General features: G+C 50.0%; 1 protein-coding gene across 10 annotated transcripts in view; it reads right to left on the minus strand.

Moving 5' to 3' along the window:
* ARHGEF7 (Rho guanine nucleotide exchange factor 7) overlaps window positions 1-18103 on the minus strand; it is a 168541-nt gene that overhangs the window by 112935 nt on the left and 37503 nt on the right. For 8 of the 10 annotated variants that reach the window (XR_004485231.2, XM_049701281.1, XM_033435029.2 and 5 more), the window contains exon 3: window positions 746-830. Coding sequence is in view for 7 of the 10 variants with exons in the window: in XM_049701281.1 (XP_049557238.1) it covers window positions 746-830 (85 nt within the window). In the remaining 3 variants the exon portion in view is untranslated. Of the gene's footprint in view, window positions 1-745; window positions 831-2791; window positions 2845-18103 lie in introns of those variants that run through there. The other 2 variants (XM_033435035.2, XM_049701279.1) reach the window with 2 other exon arrangements.

Genomic DNA, 18103 nt, shown 5'->3' on the forward strand with positions numbered 1-18103 from the left:
CCCATCCCGTCCCCACACAGTGAGGAAGGGTAGGGGCGAAATGAGAGGAGACCCTGACAAGAGAAACTTACTTTTTCTGATCAAAAGAGACAGTATCAAGGGCTAACTGCCCCTCCCAGGGATCTGAAACTACAGTCCGTAAAGGTAAGTAGAAAACAAACATGACTTTAAAACAAAAGAGCCTCTAAGCCCTTCTGGTGCCTCAGGCAGCCTCCAGGCCCGAGCTAGCCCCACAGGAGCACAGACAGACCCCGCTGTCCTCTCCGCGGTCGGGGAGCCCACCTCTCCCTAGAGGTGCAACTGGGGCTCGAACCCACAGCCCACAGAGCCCAGGTGCCCTCGTCACCCTCAGGAAACCTGGCCCAGGTAGGTGTTTACTGTAGAGACCAGCTCACTGGCTGCACCTCAAAAACAGGCACTAGATCTGCTCACGAGATCTGAGCTTTAATCAGCATGAACTCCAGAGCAAGGTGCTTCACGCTCCAGGACAGCCCATGCGTTGCCCCTGTGAACAAGGCACTCCCCCTCTGCTGTACTTTCCTCTCTGCTCACAGGAAGGAAAGCACTGATATCTACCAGGACCTAAAGAGGAAGACTCTGCTCGCAGCAAAGGTGACAACCAGAATTTTAATGCAATCCTTTTTTAAATTCAATAATGTTCACTCTGCCTCACTAACACAGAAGCAACAAGGTTTTTGCCCCTCTTTCTTCCCCTCCCCTCAAATTCAGTAAAAAAGAGACTTACCTGCTGTTACTTTATTTAGAGTCACTAAGGAGCTGAGGACCTTGTTGAAATTCTGCCCCTGATACAAATCGTTTGCATCAAATGTCTGAAAGGGAAAAGTGAACAAGCAGAATTAGCAGAGTCCAGTGTCGGGCAGTTCTGCGCAGTAATAGGAAGACAGTAGGCTTCGCAGGCGAGACCCCAGGAGGTGGCACACCTGGGAGCTCGGCTTCCGGTCGGAACAGGAGGCCAGGCCAGATTCCCTTACTGGGGCCGCTCTGGGCCCGAGTCCAGCTTCCTAACCACCACGTCCCCACCCTGCCTCACCCTCCTTCATAACCTGGGGCACTGCTGGCACTCCGTGAAGGCTCCTCTCCTTAGACTGAGGCTGAGGCCTCAGGGCAGGCCTACTACAGACTTCCTCTCCTGGCCACAGCCGATGCCAAAACCAACAGCAGCAAAAGGGAAACGCCGACATCAGAGAGGATACGAGAGGGAAGGAAGGGAAGGCAGGAGAGGCCGATTCCAGAAGAGGGGGAGCGGGGACACCGCCACCCTCGGGGCAGAGCACGAGGCCAGACCAGGACCGTCTAGTCTGCATCGCTGCAATCTCAGCCGCCTAGAGACCGGGGACGCGCCCAAGCTAGTCCCCTCCCCGCCCACCCTCCAACACCCAGGAGCTGAAAGATGCTGCGCATCAGGCTGCCTAGACACAGCACGGCTGATCCACGATGTGTGCGCAAACACACGCGCTAAAGCAAACACGGCTCATCCCCAAACACTGTCTGAAGACCACATACACCTTCTGATCACTGAATAACTCCTTCCCTCCCCCCAAAAATCTAATAGTCAAATCATCCACAACTCTGTGCCAGAAAAATTATGAAAAAAATTCTTTGAGATGCAGTTAACAGAAAGATGTGTTTAGATGCCCAAATGAAAACTGTGTTAACATTCTTCAAAGGTTCTCTCACTGGGGCAAAAATGAACTATGGTGACCAGTCATCCCAGGAGTGACTTCCTCTGCAGGCCGCCTGTCACCCCTCCCCCGACTCGGCGGCTCCTCTATCCCACACCCTGCCAGGAGCCCCGGCTTCCCCCCTTCCTGCTTCTCCCTCCCCCTGCACAGCTACCTCTCACTCATCCGGCTCCCGCCAGCCTCACCCCCCGACCAGGCTCAGCAGGGCCCAGCCAGGCTCCCGGCACACTCATCACCACAACCTTTCGGTCTATGTGTGCGCGCTGCCCTAGACCGTGAAATCTACACAAGCAGACCTCACAACACCCAACATCCAGAAAATGGCCAGCCCACAGTAAAAACACACATGTTCGCTGAATGGGTAACAAGGCACCAACCCAGCCCGTGGCACTGAATGTCACCATGGGACAGACACATAAAGAGCAGCTGAGAAGAGCCATTCCAAATCTAAATAACCACTGCTATCTTCCACAAAAGTCTTCAGTCTTAATTTCTGAGATGAGTAGAAATCATCACAAGGTATGTTTATTTAAACATGAACAAGAGAGAGACAAATCCAGAAGCTGAAAAACCACCTCCAGGAAGGAGGCCATCAAATCCAAGTCAAGAGAGGAGCTGCAGACACAGAGCCGGGAAGCGAGCCGTAAACACAGACACCCAAAGCCCTCTGTGAATGTCACTCACGCATTTCTCATCTGATGGAGCAAAAAATAAAACAATTCATGCTGCCAGATCCTGCCTGTAAAAAGGAGTATCCCCTTAGAACAGTCTTTAGAATCACCTAATAGCACAGACTTTAACTCATTTGTTCTGATATCTATTATTTAAAAAGAAATTTCCAAGTCAGATGAGAGCATGATCTAGGCTGATACATCCAGCTACATTTTGTAATGGGCTGGTTGCATTTTTTATCAAAAGTAGGACCCTCAACAGGCCTCAGCTTCCTTCTGCGCAGGACATAAAAGTGCCTTCTCTCATAAAAGGTGGGAGCAGGTGATCTCAGCTCTCAAGTTCTAATTCTAGAGCTTGGAAAATTCAAATCGTGGTATTCTGCAAAAAAAGAAATATACATGAAAACATCCACTAACCTTCATTGTGGTGAGGCAGAGAGTCACAAAACCCAGAAAAACAGGATGTTGAAAACTGAAATTTCCTGTTATTCCAGAGCTATATATCTTTCTTACTTGGATACCAGGAAGCGTCTGGTTGGCTGAAACGGCCCACCAATGGGCTCCAAAGTGACATCAGAACTTAAGTGAGTTCACACACACACCACATTTCTTAACAGGAAGCTACACAATGAGATGAGACAAACGCTTGCCACTGAGAGGGAAAAAAATGCACATTCTGAGTCAATAAAAAGTTTTGACTAAGGTGCTTCTCTAGAGAAAGAAAACTGACTACTTCCTGAAATAGAAATCTATTCAACAAAAAGCAAAAACAGAAAAATCTTAGGGTACAGAGAAAGTCTGTACTGTGGGAATAGAGGACGGTCTCATTAACAGGGCACACAGTGACCCCGGGGCGCTCATGCTTAGGAGATAAGCCTGCCCCTCCCGTGGACCTGCCACGTGGACCTGAGGGCACACACGCCCACCCTCCACGCCCCTCAGGTCCACGCTCCCATGCCTTTCCTCAGGGGGTTCTCAGGAGGGGCCGCACGTTAGGATCTCCCAGGACCTTAGAAAACCAAGACACTCAAGCCACATCCCAGACTAATTATCAACAAATTAGAATCTCCAAGAAAGGGACCCCGAATCAGAATGTTAACACCCGTCAGGTGATTCCATGCAGCCAACGGTGAGAAGCCCCTCCCTGGAGAGAGAGGGAAGGTGTCAGGAACCCTCTCCCCAGGCAGGCTCACTCCCTCGCACCCATGACCATCCCTTATAAGCACAGAGAAGAGGGAACACATACCCCAAAGATCTTGGAATCTACCCAACTGGGAACGTGTATTTCCAAAAACTCACCCTCACTTTTATATTTAAGTGAATTAAAGGTACAGTAGACTAATCCAATATTCTCAAACTTATCCTACCAGTTTTCTACCAAAGAAACTCATAATATTAAATGTATTAGTTATAGTTCATTTTTAATATCTTACTTTCAAAAGAAACAATACTACGTAATGCAATACAACAAATACCAAACCATGTGGAAACCAGGCTAGAAGGGACCCAGAGTATTTAAAGTGGGACATAAAAACACTTTCTGAGAAGTGTCTGTCGTCACCCACAAAGGGGAGCGAGGTTGGGACGAGCTGGGAAGGAGGTGGACAGTGGACAGTCCTTCCGAGCTTGAAGGCTGCCCCCCCGTGGTTACGGCCCTACTCCGTGTACTGAAGCCCTCTGGGCCTCGGCTTCGCATCCTTGAGACGGAACAAGGAACAGACAAAGGCCTGAGGATGAGGACGCCAACGGCGGGAGGCAGCACCGTGCCAATGACCCCCAAGTTCAAAAATGAGTGAAATTACAGATACTCAATCTTGTACACCAAACCTCAAGGTCTCCTGAAAAAACTGACCCATTGATAACTACGTTCAACCAAGGAAAATTCTTTTTCTGTAATACAAACAACTACAAAACAAAACAAAGAAACCTTCCTCAAGGTGGGGTGCTCGGGAATGGAGAAGAACACTCGAGAGCCTGTGCAGAGAACAGACCACACGGCTCCGCACAGCGGCAGGCGCTGCCCTCCACGGGCCCCCAGCAGCGCCCCAGCTCGCGCTTGGGCGGGTGGCCACGTCACTCGCCGCAACGCCAAGGCTCCCCGCAGAGCTCTGTGCACACCAGAGGCGGCAGCAGCTCCACCACCGGCATCGCTCCGCGTCTGTCCAGCAGAGGTCCAGGTCCTCAGAGCACCCAACGCTCTGACCACTGACCCTCAGAAAACACTGTCAGTGCCACACCACCAAAAGGGCTGAGCCTGACGTCAAGCACCTGGCCCAAACTCAACCTCCCAGCCTTCACTTCTGCTAGCCCTCTAAATTATCCTATTTTGACATATTCCTTACTTCTACTTAATATCACATTTCCAGATGTTCAGGTTTAGTTCCAGAACTAACACCTGAAATAAGGAGGACCCATCTGCACCTAAGGAAGATGAGGCTGCACGTATGTCGACCGTCACCAGCACCAACCTGGCAGGGCGAGGCCATCAGGGTGACCCACATGCATGGGCCGGAGCTCTCAAACGTGCAAACCTCTAGCCAGAAAGAGGATGACTGTGCTTTGGCAGAAAGAGCCGCCGTGGTTTTCAGCGAAGCGTCACCAATAATGTTGTAAAATAAAGAGGTTTCCAAGGCACAAGATATGAACTGATGCGTCAATCCAGAAAGTTCACGTTCATCACACTATTTTCCAACTTCCTTTTTTTATTCTTTTAAAATTTATTTATTTATCTATTTGTGGCTGCATTGTGTCTTCGTTACTGCGTGCGGGCTTTCTCTAGCTGTGGTGAGCAGGGGCTACTGTTTGTTGCGGTACGCAGGCTTCTCATTGCGGTGGCTTCTCTTGTTGCAGAGCACGGGCTCTAGGCACGCGGGCTTCAGTAGTTGCGGCTCTCGGGCTCAGCAGTTGTGGCTCGCGGGCTCTAGAGCGCAGGCTCAGTAGTTGTGGCACACGGGCTTAGTTGCTCCGTGGCATGTGGGATCTTCCTGGGCCAGGGTTCGAACCCGTGTCCCCTGCGTTGGCAGGCGGATTCTTAACCACTGCACCACCAGGGAAGTCCCCCAACTTCCTCTGTCTAACTCCAGGTCACCCCTAAAGAGGGGTGTGCGTCCCCACCCACTGCCACGCCTTCCCATGGGTTCCGGCCAACGAGCTGTGAGCACACGTACCCGCTCTGAGCAGGACAATGCGTGCCAGGCCCCAAGCGAAGCTTTAGGAGCCTTCAGGCGTTTCAGCCAGCCTCCCCGGTCTTTTCCTTTAAGTGAGCATGGCAAGGCCCACACTGGAGCTGCCCCACCAGCCTGGACCCGAGAATAAAGAGGACACTCGGAGCAGAGCAACCCCGTCTCTGCAGCCAACAAGACGGGCAGGATACACCTTCAGTGTTGTCAGCCGCGGAGACGAGGGGGCTGCTGGCTAACACAGCACCCCCTGGCAAGAGCTGGCGATACATCCACATCCCACATTCTCCCTAACTGAACTGGCTCTTGAAGGGGAGAGTACATCTCCAAACAACAAGCAGGAACAAAACGGTATTAAAGTGAAGCAGTCAGCTCATGTAAAGTTGGACCATTTTAACACTAAATGGTACAAGTTAAAACCTCTTAGGCTGAGTCACAGAATTCCCCGTTATTCAAAAGAAGACTGCTCCCCAAAAAGTACCTATCACTCCATAGCAAACAAAGTTCTTCCCTCCCTCCCAAATTCTAAAGACGGTCATCACGTAACTGCTAAAGGCTGCTGCTTTACAGAAATCTCCAAGAAAAGACACAAATGCCTCCGTGCTCGCCCTGAAAGAGCTCATTCTCGCTCAGAAGACTTCCTCTCCCCTCCCCGTTTATCAGCAAACTTGAGTAGGTGCCGTGAGAGCCAGGAAGGATGGCGGGCTCAGGAGATGGAAGGAGACCAGAGCACAGCACCACCTGTAAACTCCAGGTCATCCCGTCCATATAGCAAGTCACACTAAAACTCAGAGGCCTAAGCACAGGTGGTCTGCATGTCAGAGGAGCCCAGAGCCACCTGGCGGGGACGTGGCTCAGTCTCCCACGGGGAGGCCCCAGGTGTCCACGGCCAGCCTGACAGCTCCCGGGGCTGAGGCTCTGGAACGGCGGCTCACCGCACGGACAAGGCCCTAGAGCCAGTGATGGGCAGCGACAGCAGGAGAGGGAAGGAAGCCCCGGGGCCTGCATCGCAGGAATGGCGTGGCCAGCACTCCAGACCGCTCCACTCGGGGGTAGGGGCCACGCCCCACCTTCAGGAGGGAGGGGTGGCCCTGCTGGGAAACCAGCCGCCTGCCCACCCCTACGGGAGTCCTGCTTCCTGCGCCACACTCTTCTCCCCAAGTCCAGCTGCCACCCTTCTAACTGGGCCCATCGGATGTCACAGCCACTTGGCAGAGTGCTGGCATTCCTGACAAAGAAGTGGGGCAAACCCCCGCCCCGGCAGGGTAACGGGAAGTGACGAACACTTCCGTCTGAAAGGCTCCCCTAACCCCAGCATCAGTTAGCTGCTTCACCCTGGAGTCCAAATGCACAGGTGGCACTGGAAATCAGCACTACCTTCCACACAATACAGCAGAAAAGCCAACTTCACTTCACAAAATAGAGTGTGTTATACTCCACGTAACAAAGATCTTGTTAGTCAGGGACCTTCCAACCGTAAGCAAGTGAAACCCAACTCAAACTGGCTTGAACAACAGAAGAAATGACTGGTTCTCATAACTAACAAGTCAAGAACGGCAGGACCACAAGCACTGAAGTCAGAAGCCTCAGGCCACCTCCTGACTCGGCTTGCCTCTGCGTGGGCTGCAGCTTCAGGAACGTCCTGGCTCAGGAGGTAACACGGCTGCCAGCAGCTCCAGGCCACAGCCAACCAGTCCACCACCTCCGCTGCACCTGGCTGGCCCTGCCTGAGTCACAGCCACACGGCCAGAGGCAGAGCGGCAAGGCGAGCTGCGCAAGGCCCCGGCGATCACGTGCAGCAGCCTCCTGGCGACCTGCACACGCGTGCGACTTGGGGCAGGCCGGTAAGGCAGCCCTGTGCAGCACCGGCACGGACCGACGGATCCAGTAAAGGACGACACGGCAGTAATGAGCTGTTACCACCACCGCCCCAGAGCCTCATCGGCAATCACAGCGACCTGGCCTTCACAGAACCCAGACATCACGACCACAGCGGACTCTGACCCAGCCGGCCACACTGACACAAACGCAGAAGTAGGTGACTCACCCCTTAATGATGTCACCACCAGCTGATGACACCCCTGGGTGTACCCAAGGAGAACATACCAGGCAGTGTGGAGAAGTCTTCCTTCCCCCACCCCAGTACTAATGGAGAGACCCCTCACCAACGCAAGGCAGACCAACCAAGCACTTTCTCAGCTCATGCAGCCTTAATATTCCAAATGCAAGCAGCCAGGTCAGCTCCTCAGAAGAGTTCATGAGGAAGCTATTTCTGACACAAGAAATTGTTACTTTGGGCACAGTTCTGGAGTGTGGTTCTCGAAGTTTAAAAATATAATCTTGTCCTATCACATTGTCAGATGGAATCTGTGATTTTAGAACAAGATGAGTAAAGACGAATCTTAAGTAAGTTGTGCTATTTAGGTTTAATGCAAATGGTCCACATTGTTGGGGATAGACATGTGGAAAACAGGGATCCAGCAGGGAATTCTCGCCTCCTTGGCTTCTGTAGATTTTGTACTTAATTCCACCTACTCCTACGCCCTAGGGATAAAATTAAAGTTTGATGACGGATTCTATCAATACACAGCACTTTCACCCAATGTGCCCCCCATTTCTTTTAGTTTAAAATGACAATTAAATCATATTCAATTTTGTGGATTCCACTGTATCAATGCCAAAACAGTAGGACAGGGACCACTTATACAAGAAAAGAGATACCAAATATTTTAGGTAGTTTCCAGGAAGGGCTGGGGCGGAAGGGAGAACAAAGTCCTGAGAAGCGAGGCAAGATGACTGATGCAATGAATGGGCTGCTACGTCTCTGTCCACCGTAAAGGAGCAATCATCCCAGACAGACATCACCAGGTGAGGAAGAAGAGGATGAAGCATCCCCTGGGTGCTATGCTGCAGATTTCATGGCAATCTTATTTTCTAAAGGGGAAGAATGAGGCTCCAAAACACGGTATGGCAGGTTCCACAGGAGAGCAAAGAATTGAACCTGATCAGTCACTGCTGCTCCCCCTGCCACACACATGGGTCAGTGGGGCAGCACCCATGGGCCCACGGGTCCCAGAGCCAGCTGGCACAGGCGCAGCACCCGTTCAGCCCACCGTGGGCTCCTAGTCTGACTCCTAGGGACAGTGAGGCAAGCCTGCAGAGGACAGCCACACGGTCGCCAGACAGAGAGGGTCTGGGCAGGTCACAACAACTACTTAGGCTGACAATTAGTTTAGGTGCTAACATAGAGAGCCAAAAGGGCAATGAGTACCTTGCATTAACTTTAATACTCAAAACAAGTAGTTATAAAACCCAAACTTTGAGAAACATTTCAAGACAGTAAACTGCACACATACATAACCTTCCATCCCTCCCAAGGTTCCACTGAAATAACAGAAAAGGCAGGCTTTAAAAAAAATAGTAATAAACGGGACTTCTCTGGTGGTCCAGTGGTTAAGAATCTGCATTCCAATGCCAGGGACATGGGTTCAATCCCTGGTCGGGGAGCTAAGATCCCACGTGCCATGGGGCCTAAGCCCGCGAGCCACAGCTACTGAGCCCGCGCATTCTGGAGCCCGCGAGCCACAACTGGAGAGAAGCCCGCATGCCTGCATGCTGCACCAGAAGATCCCGCATGCTGCAATGAAGATCCTGAGTGCCACAACTAAGACCCGACGCAACCAAATAAATAAATAAATAAAAAGAAAAATTTTAAAAATATATCTAGTATATAACCAAACATACTTTATTTTTTTAAAAAAAAAGTATCTGGGTGAGTGGAAAGTGAGTGTGTTAAGGAGTGTGGTCTGATGTAGTATGAATGCCCAACAGCACTTGAGGTTGGAGGGCAGGAACTTAACGTGAGACGAGTTGGTATGATTAAGTATTAAAAAAAAAAAAACAGTAATAAAGACTCCACTGCAGTGCTAAAGGGGGTAGCGGAGAGGCCATGAGCAGTCGCAGTGAGGCTTAGGGAATCCTTGAGGACAGGAAATAGACGGGCTCTGCATGATCAAGAAGCGCTCTAAACAGCACCTGTGAGGAGCCTGGGGGAACAGTGCGGATGGCAGGATAACAGCACCCAGTAAACCGCAGCACAGCAGCCCCTTCCTCTAGGAGAGGCCAAGCTTCCAGACCCCACCGAGGAGAGCCCACTGCCTGCACTGGCTTCCCAACGTCAGTGACAAACTTGAGGTGCCGCTAGACCTACGTAACAGGCACTGATAGGAGGAAACAAAAATGAAATACCCTAGGAGCTCTAACCACAATAAAGCCTGAACTGTCCCAGAGCTGGAGGGGGGCAAGGAAATGGGATGCAGAGACAGTCCACCCCTCCACCCTGCTCATGGGCATCACCCACAGTTCCCCTGCCTGCTCCCAGCCACGCCCCTACGGTGAAGGCATCCCACCGCCTACGTGGCTTTACACTCCCATCAGCTACTGGGCCTGTATTCACAAACAGGAAGAGGAACCAGGGCCACGTTTGACAGAATAGTAAAGAGGAGGACAGGTGAGTTCCGGCTCCGAACAAGATGCAGCAGACACACTCTCCTATTCCTCCGCCTCAGTGCAGCAAAAAGCCCTGGGCGTCCATGTAGAACAAATGTAGGACAAGACAGTGCTGGACACGACAGGCCAACTGCCCACGGGCTTCAAGACCTGAGAAACAACATGGCAGTGGGTCCTCTGCATCTTCTTTTTGCACCCCCAGACTGGGTGCTGGAGAAGCCTGCAATCCAGACACACCAAAGGGTGCAGACTAACAAAGTGCCGGGAGAAGCCTGCCCTCTCCGGCCAGAACACCAGGACAGGAGCAGCCCAGCAGACAGGAAACTTGTAGACAGTAACCAACCCCCCACCAAAGCCCACAGGAAACACGGCCCACCCTACCAAGGCCTTAACAAAGACCCTCCCTCGGCCCTGCCTACAGGAGCCCGCAGAGCCACACTGAGTTCCTCAGCTTTCAGACAGGAGTAAAGTCTAAGACGATAAATCAAGAGGTGCAGGCTTCTGGCTCATTATTTATAAAGGGAGCTACTGCAAGACTAAGAATCACCGAACAGCGCGGTTAGTAAAATGTGGGACACAGAGGGGCTGCGAGGGCTCAGGGCACGGGTGCCAAGTCCTGTCCTTTCATGCGGATCTAAAGGAAGCCAGAGCAGGACAGACAGGAGGAGCCGGCTTACAAGAGGATTTCACGGGTAAAAACGAAAGGGCTTTGAAAGAATGAGCTATTACGGTGAGAAAATGAGAAAGTACAAGTACGTCACAAACTATTCAACGCTACGCAAGTTTAACTTTCACCACACACACGAGACGTTCAAAGGAAGCTTGAGTGACCAGAAAAGTGAGAATCGTAGATGGTGCTTGACATGAGACTTCAGGGTAGATGCGAGATCAAAACATCCAGGTGGAGGTGTTCAGACCATTTCATACAGAAATAAAGCCAAGAAAAACTCAGCTGTGACCAAACATTTTCATTCAGAACATCTTTGTTTTTTTCTGAAAATTAGGGGCCAGTACTTCTACCTAAATGCAGTAAAATGCTACATCTCTCTCTGCCTTTCTCTATTTAACTTCCTGTTTCCAGTACGTGTACATCGTGCACTGATTTCAAAATAAGTACTGTTTACTAAAGCTTGCCAGCACAAACACGACGCTAATATGAGGACAACGTGGCCACTGGCACGCTGTCTCCCCAGAATTCTTCGCCACTTACTGGTCTTAACTCCACCTTGTAGGGCTATATTTGAGTCCCCAGTGCTGGGCCCAATTTCTCTTAATAAGAAGTTTTCTCAAACATTTGGGCACTTGTCTATCTAGTCTGAGCACTCCCTTCCAAGCCTATTATGATCTCCAAGAGAACGCTAAAATTTTCCCATCAAAGTTCAAGGTTATCACATACCCCCAAGCAGTTAGGACCCGGAACGCCACAATTCCCCTGTAATTTCTCTTTAGGACAGTTCATCAATTTTAGGACGTTTTGTTGGTTCAACTCCACAAATCAACTTGAGAAGCCTGGAGGAAGCAGGAAGCAGCGGCAGGCCCCACCCACCCAGGGGCACCCAACCTGGCCAACTGGAGGGTCTCCTCTCTCTAAATCCCAACCCCATGTCACCGTCCCTCCTGCGGGATTTACAGTCACTGCCCTGTAGCCCAGTTACATATATTCATTTCATGAGCCACACGACGCTCCACGATGCTTCTGGCAGACACATGTTGTGCCTCTGTGTCTCCTCAGAACAAGGCTCAGGGAATGTCCTCATAAATCCTGTGCAGACTAACAGCACCTGGAAAAACACGTCCCTGTTCTACACGCACAATGAAATAGAAACTTACTCTTCAGTCTCCTATAACACATTCTACCCAATAAATGCTCTGGTTGAAGGATCCACCACCTCATCCTATCTGAGCTGTGTACCAGTCATCCTAGGAACGCTCCAGTCGCATGAGAATTCAAACTCTCCTCTCCCAGGGCCGGTTCTCTAAAGTAAGATGCCAACAAGATGCTGGAAAACGAGAAGGGAAGTTTCCAGGTCTTCTCTTGGCAAAGAGGTGTCAAATCTGAAGCTGGAACAACATGAGACTCTCCCTATACATACATCCCATCCCCTGAGCTGCCCTGTCCTTCCTGGTCCTCCAAACATCGCCATTTGACTGATGGGCTTCAAATTCCTGACCACGATCCTCAATAGAGAATGCATTTTACATCACAACCAGTACACACACACACACAAAATCCAGACAGCTGTTGTGCAATCTGAATTTTTAATAAATTCACCACTAAGTAAGAGATAAGCGGTTAACAAATGCAACAAGGATGGAATTTATTCAGGCTTTAAATAAAGTTGCTAGTGAGCCATGGGTTCTAATTTCTTTATTCTCCAGTTATAAATCTTTCATTACACTGAATGGCTTTAACTGAGTTACATATTACACCCAAAATGATGGAGGGATATGTAGAAAATTAACATTCTGCAACTAAACCCCCTAAATCTTAAGTAATTCCCTCTTCAGTTGCATGGTGCAGATTATTTATAACTACATTAACACATTTATTACAAATTCAAATTGCATGAATTATAGACACTACATTCAGTGGTTCCCTAGAGAAGATCAAATGCCCAGGTGCCCACCGTCTTCCCTCTTAACGGAGCTTCCACCAACTGGAGGGCCGCTGTCCCCTTCTTCCAGCTGACCTTTAGTTCTAAATGTATAAGTTCTGGAATCTCTGTAAACCTGGATTCAAGTACCAACTCTGCCCCTTAGTGACTATTAGAGATCAGGCATATTCCCTCACCTCCCCACATCTCATTTCTCCTCTGTGTACCGGGGCTCACTGCAGCTACCTGGCAACACTGCCTTGTGGCTGCTTCGGTGCTTAGGAGCCAGTCAGCAAGCTGCTATGCGGCTTTAAAGGCCTTGACAGGCACACCTTGGAGATATTGCAGGTTCGGTTCCAGACCACTGCGATAAAGCGAATATCACAATAGAGTCCCATGAATTTTTTGGTTTCCCAGAGCAAATAAGTTATGTTTATACTGCAGTCTGTTGAGTGTGCAACAGCATTATGTCTAAGAAAAAAAGGTGCATGTCTTAATTTTAAAATACTTTATAGCTAAAAAATGCCAACCATCATCTGAGCCTTCAGCTAGTCATAATCTTTTGCTGGTGGAGGGTCTGGCCTCGACACTGATGGCTGCTGACTTTTCAGGGTGGTTCGTGGTCGCTGAAGGCTGGGGTGGCTGCTGCAATTTCTTAAAATGAGACAACAATGAAGTCTGCCACGTCGACGGACTCTTCCTTTCACGATTTCTCTGCAGGATGCGGTGCTGTCTGATACCATTTTACTCACAGTGGAACTTGTTTCAAAATCGCAGTCAGTCCTCACACACCCTGCCGCTGCTGTATCAACTAAGTTTACATCATATTCTAAATCCTTTGGTGTCATTTCAACCACCTTCACAGCCTCTTCACCAGGAGCAGATTCCATCTCAGGAAACCACTTCCTCTGCTCATCCATAAGAAGCAGCTCCTCGTCCGTTAATGTTTTATTGTAAGGTGGCAGCAATTCAGTCCCACCTTCAGGCTCCACTTCTAGTTCTAGTTCTCTTGCTGTTTCCACCACATCTACAGTTCCTTCCTCTACTGAGGTCTTGAACCCCTTGAAGTCATCCATGAGGGTTGGAATCAACTTCTTCCAAACTCTGTTAATGTTGGTATTTTGACCATTTCCTATGAATCACAAATGTTCTTAATGGCATCCGGAACGGTAAATCCTTTCCAGAAGGTTTTCAACTGACTCTGCACTGATCCATCAGAGGAATCACCATCCGTGGCAGCTGTAGCCTTACAAAATGCACTCTTTAAATAATAAGACTTAAAAGTTGGAATTCCTCCTTGATCCATGGGCTGCAGAAAGGATATAGTGTTAGCAACATGGAAACAACATTAATCTCATTGTATATCTCCATCAGAGCTCTTGGGTGACCAGGTACATTGTCAATGAGCAGTAACATTTTGAAAGGAATCTTTCTGAGCAGTAGGTCTCAAGAGTAGGCTTAAAATATTCAGTAAACCATGTTATACACAAACGTACTGTCATTCAGGCTTTGTTGTCCCATTTACAGAGCGCAGGCAGAGTACTTTAGCATAATTCTTAAGGGCCCTAGGATTTTCAGAATAGTAAATGAGCACTGGCTTCAACTTAATGTCACCTGCTTCATTAGCCCCTAATGAAAGAGGCAGTCTGACCTTTGAAGCCAGGTACTGACTTCTCCTCTCTAGCTATGAGAGTCCTAGATAGCATCTTGTTCCAATAGAAGGCTGTTTCATCTACATTAAAAATCTGCTGTGTAGTGTAGCCGCCTTCACTGATTATCTTAGCTAGATCTTCTGGATAACTTGCTGCAGCTTCCATATCAGCACTTGCTGCTTGACCTTGTACTTTTATGTTAGGGTGATGGCTTCTCTCCTTCAACCTCATGAAGCAACAACCTCTGCCAGCTTCAAACTTTTCTTCCGTAGCTTCACCTCTCTCAGCCTTCATAGAATTAAAGAGAGGGAGTTGCTCTAGATTAGGCTTTGGCATAAGGGAACGTTGTGGCTGGTTTCATCTTCTATCCGGCTCACTAAAATTTTCTCCATATTACCAATAAGGCTGTTTTGCTTTCTTATTTGTGTGTTCACTGGAGTAGCACTTTTAATTTCCCTCAAGAACTTTTCCTTTGCATTTTACAACTTGGCTAACTGTTTGGTGCAAGAGGCCTAGCTTTTAGCCTATCTCAGCTTTTGACACAGCTTCCTAAGCTTAATCATGTCTAGCTTTTGAATTAAAGTGAGAGACGTGCAACTCTTCCTTTCACCTGAACACTCAAGAGGCCACTGTAGGGTTATGAACTGGCCTAATTTCAATATTGTTGTGCCTCGGGACAGGGAGGCTGGAGGAGAGGGAACGGCTGGTTGGTGGGGTGGTGAGAACACACACAACATTTATTAAGTTCTGCCGTCTTATGTGGGTGTGGTTTGTGACAACCCCAAACAATTAGAATAGTAACAAAGATCACTAATCACAGATCACCATAACAAATATAATAATGGAAAAGTATGAAATACGTTGAGAACTACCCAAATGCGACACAGATATGAAGTGAGCGTGAAGTGAGCTAATGCTGTCGGAAAAACAGCACCAACAGACTTGCTCCACGGATGGTTGCCACAAACCTTCCATTTGTAAAAACTACAGTATCTACAAAAGTATGGGAAGTTTGTACACAGGTATGGGAGCTCAGAAGTGAATAGCTAAGTTCACAAACAGTACCGGTCTTCAGATTCTGGAAAGCAGAGGTAACATTTTCTCCTCTCCCACATGCCAAAATATACACAACTTTCTAGCTCAGATCCCAACACCTCCCTCAAATGTCCCTTCCTGACCAGAGCTTGAGGTCCCAGAGGCAGCCTCGTGCCACAAGTCCCCATCGGGCAACCCCGAGAGGAAGGAGCCCCGGGCAAAGGGCTCTGGGGCCCCGCCCCACAGACAGCATGGCTAGTACAAAGGGAAAGGGCACCTTCACAACGGAGAGACCTGGTGGACGTCACCTTAGCCAAGTGATGGAACTCAGCGCCGGCAGCACAGAGCACGTCAACATCGTAGGTCTGATACGACCCACCGGAACACAGAACAGCACCTGTGCAGAATTCCTGCCTAAAACGTTTGACCTGAATCAGATCCTGTCCAGACTGTGGGGCAGCCTACATGATAACAATCCCAGATTCTTCAAAAACGTGCAAGTCATCAAGGATAACGGTGGAGGAACCGTTCTGGAAACTACAGAGACCAACGAGACACGACAAACTGAATGCAACACAAGACCTCTGTTTGGTGCCTGTGTTTAAAGAAAAGCCACAAAGGTCACCTGGAGACCACTGGGACCGCGTCTGAGACGGCATCCCTGGAACAGTGTACAGTGTCGGGGCTGTGCCAGCAGGACATGGTTGCACAGCAGGAGGTCCCCGTTGTACAAATGCACGTGCTGAGAGCACGAAGAGGCCAGTGGCACGATGTGTGCACACGGTTAAATGGTCAGTGCAGCAATGTCTGCACAACGATGGAGTGAAGGCACAGGGCACTTACACTAGTCTTCCTGCCTTTCTGCTAGTTTTAAACCTCTCAAAATAAAGAAAAGGGGGGCAGGGCTTCCCAGGTGGCGCAGTGGCTGAGAGTCCGCCTGCCGGTGCAGGGGACGCGGGTTCGTGCCCTGGTCTGGGAGGATCCCACATGCCGCAGAGCGGCTGGGCCCGTGAGCCATGGCCGCTGAGCCTGCGCGTCCGGAGCCTGTGCTCCGCAACGGGAGAGGCCACAATAGTGAGAGGCCCGCGTACCGCAAAAAAAAAAAAAAAAAAAAAAAGGGGGGGGTGGGGGGGGCAGATTACGAGGCTCTCTCTTGCATCCCCTCGCCACTCTGGCTTCACTTTTAAGTAGACAGCGAAGACTCCACTCACCATCCACAGTTTTCCTGTAAAGGTCTCATGGAACAAGGACTCAAACCAGCGACCTGACAGGCCCCCGTCACTTCAATCGCGGCCACACCAACTTCCCTCAAATGCCCGGCACAGCCAGGCTGGCCTCATTCTGCCACAAGAAGTCCGGAGGAAAGCAGACTTCCCTCTCCGTCTCCTCAGCTGGCCAGGCCCCTTGGCCCTTCGGCAAGCCTGGGGAAAACACACGGCTCCCTCTCCCGGCCAGACCGCTCCTGATGTCACCAAACCGTCATTTAAAGGGCCTGCCAGGTCAGCTTTAAACACGAACTAATTAAATCAGATACTCTCCAAGGGGATGCTGGAATCACTACCTTAAAAGCTCCACAGTCTACAGCCCAAGCGGGCACCACGATCTACCTATTAGTCTTCCTGAAGAGCACGTGCACGCACATCATTAACCCCAGAGCACGGTGGAAGATGCTAACGGTCGGAGGGAGCGAGGCCCTTCCCTTCTCAGCTCAAGGACCAGGCACTTTCTCTAAACTACCAGGGAAAATACCCACTACACACCAAATAAATTGGGTCCAAAATTTGGGACAAATTAGGTCAGAAATGCATATTCTGGCTAGGAAGTTCATTTTTTAAAACATACAAAATGCAGATCTTCACATCTAAACATGGTCTGAAAGGCCTCGAGATTTGTTTTGCTCTGTAATTATTCACTGGGAATCTCTCTGCTCGCTGGTTCCCAGGACTTAAGGGAACTCCTCAGGGACACAAACTGCTTTAGGGCAACGGGGGGAAGGGGCTGCGCCTTCCTGCGAGACCAACGGGGAAATGCCTGTCAGGAAAAGGGGTCCCCTTCCTGAGAGACCAATGGGGATTTTCTTGATTTGTTTTAAAATGAAAATATCAATAGAAAAGTGACAGCTAAAAGATATTCAAAGAAGTCTGTTTTACTAGACTTAAAAAAGGTGGGAAATAGGAAGTAAAAGAGGGGAATGAGGTCAAAAGGCAGGACCCCAAGCGACTAGAATTTCCTACGGCCAGAGAAACAGGCGGTCGCACCAGCTCAGGACTCTCCCCATGTGCAGGCAGAATGCAGCGTCCAACAGCAGCTGCTCTACCTGAGTCGCTTCCCAAAGGCCACTGGGCCGTGACCAGTTTGCAACAGGAGAAAGAGCGTGTAGAGGGACAAGGGCACACGGCAGAGCGGCACGTGGGCTTCTCCAACACACTGCTGCCCGCCCTGCTCCAGGCCCTCCCACGGCCTTCCACGGTGCGGCCAGAGGACACGGTGGGGACCAACAACGCAGCCCTGTGCGCCACCTCGGCACGTGGAAACAAATGTCCCCCCCGAGGCTCCCGCCAAGAGCCCACCCAGCTGACACCCCGTCCAGGGCCTGTGAGACCACGAGCACAGAGCCCAGCCGAGCTCACCGGACCGCCAGCCTCACTGCAGAGCTGAGAGGCAGGAAATGGCAGTGTTTCTGCCACTACATTTGGGGTCATTTGTTATGCAGCTACAGAAAACCAACACACGACACCAGCTGTCTCACAAATAAGATGC

Source organism: Orcinus orca, chromosome 18 (assembly GCF_937001465.1).
Source record: "Orcinus orca chromosome 18, mOrcOrc1.1, whole genome shotgun sequence".
Lineage (NCBI taxonomy): Eukaryota > Metazoa > Chordata > Mammalia > Artiodactyla > Delphinidae > Orcinus > Orcinus orca.